Below are 10,358 nucleotides of genomic sequence, written 5' to 3' on the forward strand. Positions count from 1 at the left end.
AGCTGGAGAAAACCCCTAAGAGCACGGGCAAAGCATGGTCCTGCACCGGCGTGCGGAGGAGCATAGCTGGGTGCTGCGGGCAGGGTCGGGGTTGGCCCATCAGCTCCCGGTGCTGCCTCACCAGCCTGGATCCTGCGCTGCAGGTGGAGAGTGGGTTTTGCCCCGGTTGCGGCTGCCTGGGAAGCACTCAGCGGCCTGGTAAAGCGGTGTGGAAGGCTGGACAGCATTTGAAGAGCTGCTCTTGCAGCCCTCCTGCAACACCCAGGGATACATCTCTCCCCATCCGTGTTCCCCCAAGAAGCACGTCCTGAGAAACCGGCTGCCTCGGCAGGTTTTGGGGGTGAGCGATGCAATAGAGGCGTTTGTGTTTTTGGCATTCCTTGAGTGCCTTTCGGCAGCTGCTCGGGGAGGAGGATGTGCTCCGACACGCTCAGCTATTTAAGCAGGAGCAGCCCTCTCCCTGCAAAGAGAGATTGCTCCTCGGAGGGTGGGTGCTGATGGGTCTCTGCCTCTGCTTGTTGCTTGCTCTTTTCCTGCCTTGGGCAAGGGATCCAGGAACGATGGCAACGTTGTCCTCGCGACCAGACAACAGCTCTGGACCTTTGTCTTAGAGACGTCTCTGCGAGAGGGTGTGAGGAGAGCCTTGATGGCGTGGTATGTGCTCTGATAGTAGTTTCTTGGGGCAGATCATCTTGGCGTGTATCTTGGTTGCTGGAAAGGTCTCAGGGTTCAACGAGGCAGCCTGGAGAGGTCCAGACCTTGTTTTTGAGCCAGCCCAGCCCCCAGGAAAGCTGCAGCAGGAGGTGGTGCACCCTGATGTCAAAGCAAGGGGAGAAGCTGGGTAAAGTGCAAAAAAAAAGGGGGAATTGAGAAATTAAATCTGTGCCGGGATTGATGGGTGGTGTAGAGCGAGTGTCGCAGCGCCCCTGAAGCATTCCCTCAGCACCCATGGGTGATCGTGCAGCACCCTGTGTGTGCTAGGTGACTGCAGAGAAGTGCAGCAGGTCGGTGGTGGATTGACCAAAGAGGGTACAAGAATCCAAGCCCGGAATCTCTGCCCAAATCCTCTTAGTTTAGTTCTTTCCATGGTGTCTGCAGGTGGTAGGAAAGAGAGTAAGCTTGTCAGTCGGTTAAACTGGCTATACAGTGGATTTTCTCTGGCAAAAAAGTTCAGGAGACCTGTAGAAAAAGCTTGAAAATTACTTCTGCTATGCGGTTTGCAATTGGAAACAGAAAAGGGAAAAGGCTCTCTGAGGAGAAGTGTTTGCTGCTGCTGAAGAGCACCTGAGTGCTGCCCCAGAGGGGGACACCTTCACCCCATGGCCCCGCAGGTACCCAGCGTCTTCGCTTCTTTGAGGTTCTTCGGTAGCCAGAGCCCAACGTGGGCTTCTTCCAACATGGGGCTGCTGGAGTCTCCTGCTTTGCAGTCCTTGGTTGTCTGGCTGCCTTGTCCCGGCTCCTTTGAACCTTTTTGCCCTCACGGAGCAGATGGTGAGGCAGAGGGTCCAGCAGACCACGCACTCCAAGGATTTATGATCTCCCTCCTATCTTCTCCGGCAGTAATTTCTTTACGTGTTCGAGTGTGGCTTCCCAGGACCACCCAGGAGTAAACGAATTTTGGAGATGCAGAGAAATGAAATTAAATTCTTGTGCTGGTTCCCCTTTAAAGGTCAGTGTGGAAATGGTTGCCCAGGATATTTAGTTTGAAGCAAGTTGGAGTGGCTGTCACAAAAATGGAAGGTTCTGCAAAGGGCTCTGGAGCAGCGTGGGATGGTCCAAGGGCAGCAAATTCTCAAACCAGATGGTTTTGGATAAGAAATTGCCCAAAACACCTGAGATAAGGTTCAGAACACCCAGCACTTCCCTAAACCGCTTCCAAAGAATGGAAAGGTGCTACCATGGCACTTCAGAAATAGTTGTTGGGGATCTGGGTGTTTGAAATTACTTTGTTTTGATGATGCAGCAGAGGAAGCATCTTTCTTTTTTTCTAGCTTCATCAGGGGTGTAGACCTGACCCTGAGGAGCATGAGAGACATTTAAGCAGAGCAGCGTGAAGGGCTCGAAACTGCGAGAGACCGAGAGGTGAAGAGCCGTGGAGGACTCCCACCTCTGATCCTGGGCAGAGTAAGCAGGGTCTGTGAATGCCTCTGGACTCCTGCCTTCTCCTGTAGAAACATGGAATTGTTTAGGTTGGAAAAGACCTTTAAGATCACAGGATCTATCCACTAACCCAGCAGTGCCCAGCCCCCCACTCACTCCTGTCCCCAAGCACCTCGTCCACACGGCTCTGAAACCCCTCCCGGGATGGGGACTCCACCACCTCCCTGGGCAGCCCCTTCCAACGCCTGACAGCCCTTTCCGGGAAGGAATTGTTCCCCACAGCCAACCTCCTCCTCCCCTGGCACCACTTGAGGCCGTTCCCTCTTGTCCCATCGCTTGTCCCTTGGGAGAAGAGACCCACCCCCCCTCTGCACCCCCCTTTCAGGGAGTTGTGGGGAGCGATAAGGTCTGCCCTGAGCCTCCTCTTCTCCAGGCTGAACCCCCCAGCTCCCTCAGCCGCTCCCCACAGGAATTGTCCTCCAGCCCCTTCCCCAGCTCCGTTCCCTTCTCCGCACACGCTCCAGCCCCTCAGGGTCTCTCTTGCCGTGAGGGGCCCAAACTGACCCCAGGATTCGGGGTGCGGCCTCCCCAGTGCCCAGCGCAGGGGGACGATCCCTGCCCTGGTCCTGCTGGCCACACTGTCCCTGGTACTGCTGGTATCTGTCCTGCTGAGGTCTGCTTCCCTCTTTCACCCTCAGAAGCACTAAGAACACCACCTCGAGGTGTCCCAGCCAGCTTTCCTCAGCCCTTAGCCTTGTCCTCAGAAAGGTAAAAATAGGAAGGGGCTCTGGGAGCAGCCGGTGCAGCTCCAAGTGACTGTTCTGTGATAGTAACTACGGGAGCCGGGACTCTGTGGCGTCTGAAGAAATCGCTTTGATGGGGTTTCTTGGCAAACCCATTCCCTGTGCCCCTGACGGAAGGGCATCGGCATGCGGGCGCTTCACCAGAAAGGTTAGAAAGATCCATTCACCAACTGAAGACACTGTTTGCTCCCTAAAGCCCTTGGGGCTGGAGGAGCGAAGCAAAAAAATGACCCCGCTGACAGCTTTGCGTGTCCTGTGTTTTGTATCGAGAGAGTTCTTTGCATTCTGCGCATACCCTACGTGCCGTGCCACTTCCAACCCCCCTGCTTCAAAGGAAAGCTGACATCTCCTCTTCTTCCCCAGCAAGGAGCTCTGGAAAGTGGATTTGAGACATTCCTGACTCAAAACAGGGAACTTGCCACCCCTGACAGGCTTTTAGGAGATGCTGGGTAGCCGTGTCCACCGCTTCCCTCTGTAACTGCTGCACCAACCCAAATCCTTGTGCGTTTCTAGGAGCTTCCAGCATGGGTCTGCACCCGCTGCCGGCTGTGAGACTACAGCCACCTCCATCCCAAGCAATCCTGGCTTGTCTGGGGCTGGGAAACATGACACAGGGTGCTCAAGGAGCAGGCACATCCATCCAGGAGGACACACTGATCGAATCAGCGGGTGACCGTGCATGAGCTTGATCCCACCCTAAAGCCAAATGGTTCAAACCCAGGATTTTTCCAGGTGCTCAGTCTTTCCTGAGAAGGAAAACAGCGTTAGTGCTGGAGCATCATCACCATGTGCCCTGCATCCCTGGCTCCTTCCTGCCCGTTCTGCCACAGAGCTCTGAGCTTTTACCTTTTGGTTTTCCTGGGAACTCGGATAATTCATCACTTGTAAAGCGTGCTGGGCTCTTTTTGGAACGCAGTGCTAGGGGAACCGCTGGCATGAACTTTATTTAACCCACTTCTGAGGAAAACCAGTAACTTCTTCGAAATCTATATATACTTAACCCTTGCCTGACTTCCAGTTACTTGCAGTAGCATCATTCTGCGGCTTGTGTCTCTGTTTTTACAGACATGGAATGGTTTGGGTTGGAAGGGAACTTAAAGATCATCTAATTCCAACCCCCCTGCCATGGGCAGGGACACCTTCCATAGCCCAGGTTGCTCCAAGCCTCATCCAGCCTGGCCTTGGACACTTCCAGGGATGGGGCATCCACAGCTTCTCTGGGCAACCTGTTCCATATTTGTGCAGAGAAAAAGGGGAAGCTGGGTCTTGAGTGCAGTGAAATCCCCGTGGAAGCGACCGCGGGAAGAGCTGGGCACCGGGAATTGCCGGAGGCAGGTGCGAGATCGCTCTCGCCTTGCACAGTTAATTACAGGGGTTGATTTCTGTTTGTTTGCTCCTGGCGCTTGCAGGTTGTGCACGGGTTTAATAAGGATCTGAAAGCGCCGGGGTTGGGCACAGGGGGATCTGGGCGCAGAAGATCTCTTCGTCCCGCTCATCGCCTGCTTCCCCTTCTGCCAGACCCGCGCCGCTCCTCATCCCAACGTGCCCAGAACCTGCCAAGTTGTGCCTGGTGCTTTTATTCTTTTAAAATAGGTTTAAACTCCAATTCCTCTTCCTTGTGTGTTCTCCAAGCGGTGCCGAAGCCCTGCAGCGACGTGACAAAGGGCTGGACACCCTTCTTGTAGCAGGAACCAGACCCCCAGGGTGGGTACCCCTTGAAATGTGGGGGAGCTTCTGCTGCAAACAGAAGACCTCTCGGCTCTGTGCTGGTTTGGCTGTGGCTGAGCAGCTCCTGTCACGCAAAACGATGATTTTAAAGCATCTAACACTGAGGAGTTTGTCTTTAGTTCCCTTTCAGCTGCAAAAGAATCCTTCTAAAGGTGAGCTAAGGAGGCCAGGAAGTCTGGGAGATTCTGAAAGTTTGCGTTCTGCCACTTTGTGAGATAAACCCTCTCCGGCAGCGTGAGCCGGCCTGTTAGACATCGCAGCCTGGCGTCCTGTGAATGAATTAGCTGCTCCTCTTCCTCCCCCAGCCTCTCAGGTTAGCAACAAAATCCTGCGAAGCAGAGGTTGTCCGTAAAATCACAGAATAACGGTGATTTCTGCGTGCCTGGAGATGGCATCTCCGGCAAAAAACCCAATCACATCATCCTCACGGATCAGCCTTCCTGAACATAACCACCTTAGTGGCTGGGGATGGGTGGTGATCAGTACAGGTTAATTTAATAAATCTCTCCTCCCAGGGCATGTCTGTGTGCAGATACACATGAAACCATGCGCAGCAGCTTGTCTTCGTGGGGTGAAGGTGCTCTTGGTCTGGGAGAGGTTTTGCAGCTGCATGCTAATCTCTCCTGTGTTTCTTTTAAGCGTCCTTTCTCCCGGCACTGCGGAAGGTTGTTCCTCTTTCACGGTGTTGCAAGGGCTCAGGGGACCTGGGCTTGATTCCATGAGAAATGTCTGCAAGTCTGATCTGCCTGGGCCCTGGTTTCCAGTCCTCTGGTCGCGTTTCTCTGGGAAGAGGTTCCCAGAGAAGCTGTGGATGCCCCATCCCTGGGAGTGTCCAAGGCCAGGCTGGATGAGGCTTGGAGCAACCTGGGCTATGGAAGGTGTCCCTGCCTGTGGCAGGAGGTGGGTCTGGGTGGACTTTAAGGTGCCTTCCCACCCAAACCAGTCTGTGATTCCATGATACAATGAAGGTTGGGTTTTTTGGTGCTTCCCAGATGAGTGTGGCCGTCGGACCTTCCTCTTCCCACCTCTCCTGGACTCTAGCTTCCTCACCCTTTATTTGCCTCTCTGTTATGACTCTCAGCCCCTGAGCAGGCCATATCTTGCTTCTCCATCCATAAAGTCTAGCGGATTCCTGACCCGCTTCCCTGCTGTCTGCTGGAAGGAGGAGAAATGGTAATATCCAACCATTGATTTTCCTGCCTGATAAAAATTCCCTCTCCTGTATTTGTGTCGGAGCTTTATACATCCTCTGCAGCCACCCTCATCGACCCCCAAGGCTTTGCTGACAGCTGGGGCAGGAACATCGCCGGGCAGCGAGTGCCTCAGTTTCTATATAAACTGATTAAACCCACCAACAGTGTTAAATGAGTTTAATTTCCTTAATTTCCTCTGTGGGCTGGTGCGCTGGGGTGTAGATCCAGCAGCCTGCAGAGTGTGTGTAAGCAGCTGGAGGTGGGATGCGGTCCTGCGAGCTCTGTTGGCAGGACTCTGGATTTGGAAATGCCTCTCCTTGAGGCTTGCAGGGTTTGACCCCAGGGAGGAGTTGGCCCTGGGAGTGCACATGACTGAGGTTGTGGAATGGGTGTCCCCTTGAACCCCAAATTTTTGGAGAGGTGTACAAAGAACAACCTTGAGAAGGGGGAGAATAGCATCCGAGTACTGGGGAGGTGTGTGCCCTGGGGAGAGGGCTGACTGCTGCCTGTTGAGCTCTCCTGGAAGGAGGTGACGGCATGGCTGAACTTCTGGGTGTCACCTGGGTGTCACCATCCCTGCACCTGCTGGCTTCACCAGCCATTTGCTCCCCTTATTTGCACCATGGGGCTGCCCTGAATCCCTGCTTATAGCACTTCCAGAAGCATCTCTGGTGACTGGTAACCACCTTGTACCTTAAATAGGCTTTTTTTTCCCCTTGTCCTTCCCACATACCCTCCTGGAATCATGCTTTTCCCTGATTGTGGATCTTCTCTGATGTTTCCATCCTGCGTCTATCCCCGAGTTAAGACCTAAAGGGAGCTGGGCTGAAGTTCAGAGCTTTGCAAGGCAGCTTGAGGCTGATCCTACCTGCCTCAGCTTGGCTTCCCGAGATACCTTCATCCTGCCAAGCTTCTGGCTGATCCTGGTTTTATTGATTTGTGTGGGTCACTGCCAGCCCCTGGCCGATGATGTGCCCCTGGCTGGTGAGAGCCCACAGTCCTGGGCAGCGTGACCATGTCTCACTGCTCTCTGCTTTTCCTTTGCCCTCCCCAGGGAGATCAGACTGCGGAACTACGAGCCCGTGGATGAGGAGCTGAAGAAGAGGAAGCTGCCGCAGGCCAAGCCAGCCTCAGGTGGGTGCAAGCGGGAGAGTGGGAGGCTAGACGAGGGAGCACAGATGCAGAAGCGTTGCCAGCAGTGGTGCTGGTGCCTGTGGTGAGGGAATGAGGCAGCACTTGTGGGCAGGAGGACAAATAAACCAGCACCAGACTCTGCATCCAGCTGTCATGCTGCAAAATGGGTGGGTTATACCTTTTCCTTCCGAAAATCAAGCGGCTTGGAAACCTCGGTGTTCCTCCTCGCTCCAGCCCAAGGTGGAAAAGCCACCAGCACGTACACCAGGAGTGGTAGGTCCTAGGAGATGAGTGTCTGCATCCCTGGAGGGTGCTGGCATGTCTGAGCAGCCGTGGTGGGAGCGCCGGAGTTCTCCCACCGCTGCTGGGCGAGCGTGGTGCTTGCTTCATCATCCCCTCTCGCCCCTGGGGACTGCACACCCTGCCTTGCACAAGTGGGGGGTGTGTCGGAGCACACCGAGCCCGGCCCCAAACCGAAGGGTTGATACTCAGAGGAGCCAGGAGGATTCTTGAGGAGATTCAGCCTGGTTTTTTGTTTGAATTACCTTTAAACAAATATTAGTCATGAGTCCGAGGCGTTCAGCTTAGTTCTTAGCACTGAACCTCCGCCCAGCTCTTGAGGGGGAGGCAAAGGGTAGACGTTCCCTTGATCTTGAAATGTTGAGCCCTCCTGGAATAGATCTCTTTAAAAGTGCCCCAAATAGAAAGGCTGCCTTTGGGAGCACGGCAGAGATCTGGTAGGTAGGAATGCTGACGCTGTGCTTTCTTTATCCCTCTGTAAAAGTTTAAAACTCTTCCCGGGCGTGTGGTTTGGAATTGGGAACGGCAATTTTGACCACTTCCAGTAAAACACGCGCTCTCTGCCAGCCCTTCTTTGGAGCTGCAATGCCCATCGGCTGCAGTTCCTGTGTCTGGAGTAACCAGCGTCGGGCACTTCATGCAGAGGATGGAGGAGCTGGGACACGGAGTGGATTCATATTAAATGGGCCTTTGCTGGAGCAGCATCCGTCCCCCAGGGATGTGCTCCCTGTGCCCACATCCCCTCCTTGCACAGATCCCTTAGTTGAAGAATGGAGGGCTGTTTACCCCGCATGCTTTACCATTATCCCCAGTATCGACCAGTTGGAGTGAGCCCAGAAGAGGCCCCAGAGATGCTCCGAGGGCTGGAGCCCCTCTGCCATGGGGACAGGCTGGGAGAGTTGGGGGGTTCAGCCTGGAGAAGGGAAGGCTCCAGAGAGACCTTAGAGCTCCTTCCAGTGCCGGGGAGGGCTACAAGAAAGCTGGGAAGGACTTTTTCCAAGGGCGGGGAGTGACAGGACAAGGGGGGACGGGTTTAAACGGGGAGAGGGAGGTTGAGATGGGACATCAGGAAGGAATTCTTCCTGCAGAGGGTGGGGAGCACTGGGACAGGTTGCCCAGAGAAGCTGTGGATGCCGCATCCCTGGGAGTGTTCAAGGCCAGGCTGGATGAGGCTTGGAGCAACCTGGGCTATGGAAGGGGTCCCTGCCCATGGCAGGGGGTGGGACTGGGTGGGCTTTAAGTTCCCTTCCAACCTCAACCATCCTGGGATTCTGTGATCTGCAGACCTTTACGTAAGGTCTGGGCTGGAGCTTGATTCCTCTGAGGTGTCCCACATGGTGGCCATGTACTAATTCTAGTTTAAGCACCTGTGGGGGAGCTGATCCCTGCAGGTCTTACGAAAAGAGGACTTAAACCCAACAAACTTCTTGCTGCCATTGCTGTTTGTGGTGTTTCATGGTTATTGGGTTTGCATCATTTTCAGATGATGTTTAGGAGTCTCTGAAAGGGTTTGGGTGGTGGAGGGATGTACTTGCTCGTATGCACTGCACTGTGAAAGCAAAGACATTCCAAGGGGCTTTTAGAAAGTCTTTTGGGAAGCAAGCCCAGAGCTCTAGTATGTTTCTCTGTGCTTCACCTCCTTGGTGTCCTGCCGCTGCGTCCTGTGCTGATGCTGGTCCTGTTTCCCCATCTAGTGGAAGACAAGGTGAAGGACCAGCTGGAGGCCGCCAAGCCGGAGCCCATCATTGACGAGGTGGTACGTATCTTCAGAGCTGCTGTGACGGGTGCATCTGTCTGCATCCAGAGCCTGCAGCTCTCCCTGGCTGTCTCCTTTTCTTCCCTAGGATCTGTCAAACCTGGCCCCCAGGAAGCCGGACTGGTGAGTGACTGCAGAGCCCTGCTCCTGGGAAAGAGGTGTTGGCATCAGTGGTGGGTCACTGTCACCTTGAGGTGGTCCAGGTTGGGTTAGAAGTGCTAGAAATGGGAAACCCTGCCCTGCTATGGAGGGAGACACAAGGCACGGGGCTGTCCTCCCGCTTCCTGCATACACTAAGACTCTACTGATCCCTTTGGGATGCTTGTCACCATGGTGACCTCAGAGAGAAGGGATGCTCTGGACATCAGCTTGGTTTGACCATGAACCTCCTTGGTGGCAGAAAATACTCTGCTTCATAGTGCTCATCAGAGAGAGAAGGAGTTTCTCTGCTGGGAAAGGCGTAACGTGGCCCCTGCATCCACATCTGCCTGGAGCAAGGATTTGTTCTGACCTTGTCACTCTCCTCCCCAGGGATTTGAAGCGAGATGTCGCCAAGAAACTGGAGAAGCTGGAGAAGAGGACGCAGAGAGCCATCGCTGAATTGATACGTGCGTCACCGTGCCGCAGGGCTGGGGTCACCGGTTCTTCCAGAGGGATTACACACCCAGTCCGTGCTGGAAGCTTGGTGCCTTGCTGTTGGGCCAGGGAGGGGCTGGCAGAGCTTGCTCCCCTTCCCAAAAGGGTCTGTGGAGCTCTCGGTCCCAAGTGGCTTCCCCGAGGTGGCTTGCGCAGTGGGGAGGGGTGATCTGTGGGCTTGGGGGCTGCAGTTCAGGTCCTGTGCCGTGTGGGTTCCCCGGTGTCTCTCAGCCTCTGCTGTTTCTCTTGCAGGAGAGCGGTTGAAAGGCCAGGAGGAGGAGTTGGCCTCTGCTGTCGAGTCAGCAAAACAGGAGGGAAGTGACTCCGACTGAGGAGTTCCATCCGGCAGCCTCAGATCTGCCTCTGCCAGTGCCGCTGATCCCACCGTGCTCAGGTAGAGGCACTGCGTTGGGACACGCTGCTCACCAGCCCTTTGCCAGAAGCCCCCGAATCCTGCTGTGCCTGAAGGAGAGGGCCCATCTCCCCGCTGTCCTCTCGGACTATGGCCATCGAGGAACGCTTCACAGACAGCTTTTTGGGACCTTGGGGAGCTGATGGGAGCAGGACAAACACCCACATTAGCTTGAACCTAGGCTGCCCGGACTCAGAACAAGGAAAATGTGGGCAAAAGGGCTACCAGAGAAGGTAAATTCAGGCCAACTCTCCCCTCCTTAGCGTGATGGCTAAGCAAGCAGATGCCCGCACAGC

General features: G+C 54.8%; 1 protein-coding gene across 1 annotated transcript; it reads left to right on the forward strand.

Moving 5' to 3' along the window:
- Positions 1-6,878: 6,878 nt before the first annotated feature.
- CCDC12 (coiled-coil domain containing 12) lies at positions 6,879-9,982 on the forward strand (the record flags this gene model as incomplete). The annotated part of the gene is made up of 5 exons (XM_010154012.1): positions 6,879-6,958; positions 8,953-9,014; positions 9,103-9,137; positions 9,546-9,622; positions 9,903-9,982. Coding segments are annotated over 5 exons (334 nt in total), but the record flags the coding sequence as incomplete, so codon positions are not given.
- Positions 9,983-10,358: the final 376 nt, after the last annotated feature.

Source organism: Eurypyga helias, unplaced genomic scaffold (genome assembly GCF_000690775.1).
Source record: "Eurypyga helias isolate BGI_N326 unplaced genomic scaffold, ASM69077v1 scaffold18006, whole genome shotgun sequence".
Taxonomy (NCBI): Eukaryota; Metazoa; Chordata; class Aves; order Eurypygiformes; family Eurypygidae; genus Eurypyga; species Eurypyga helias.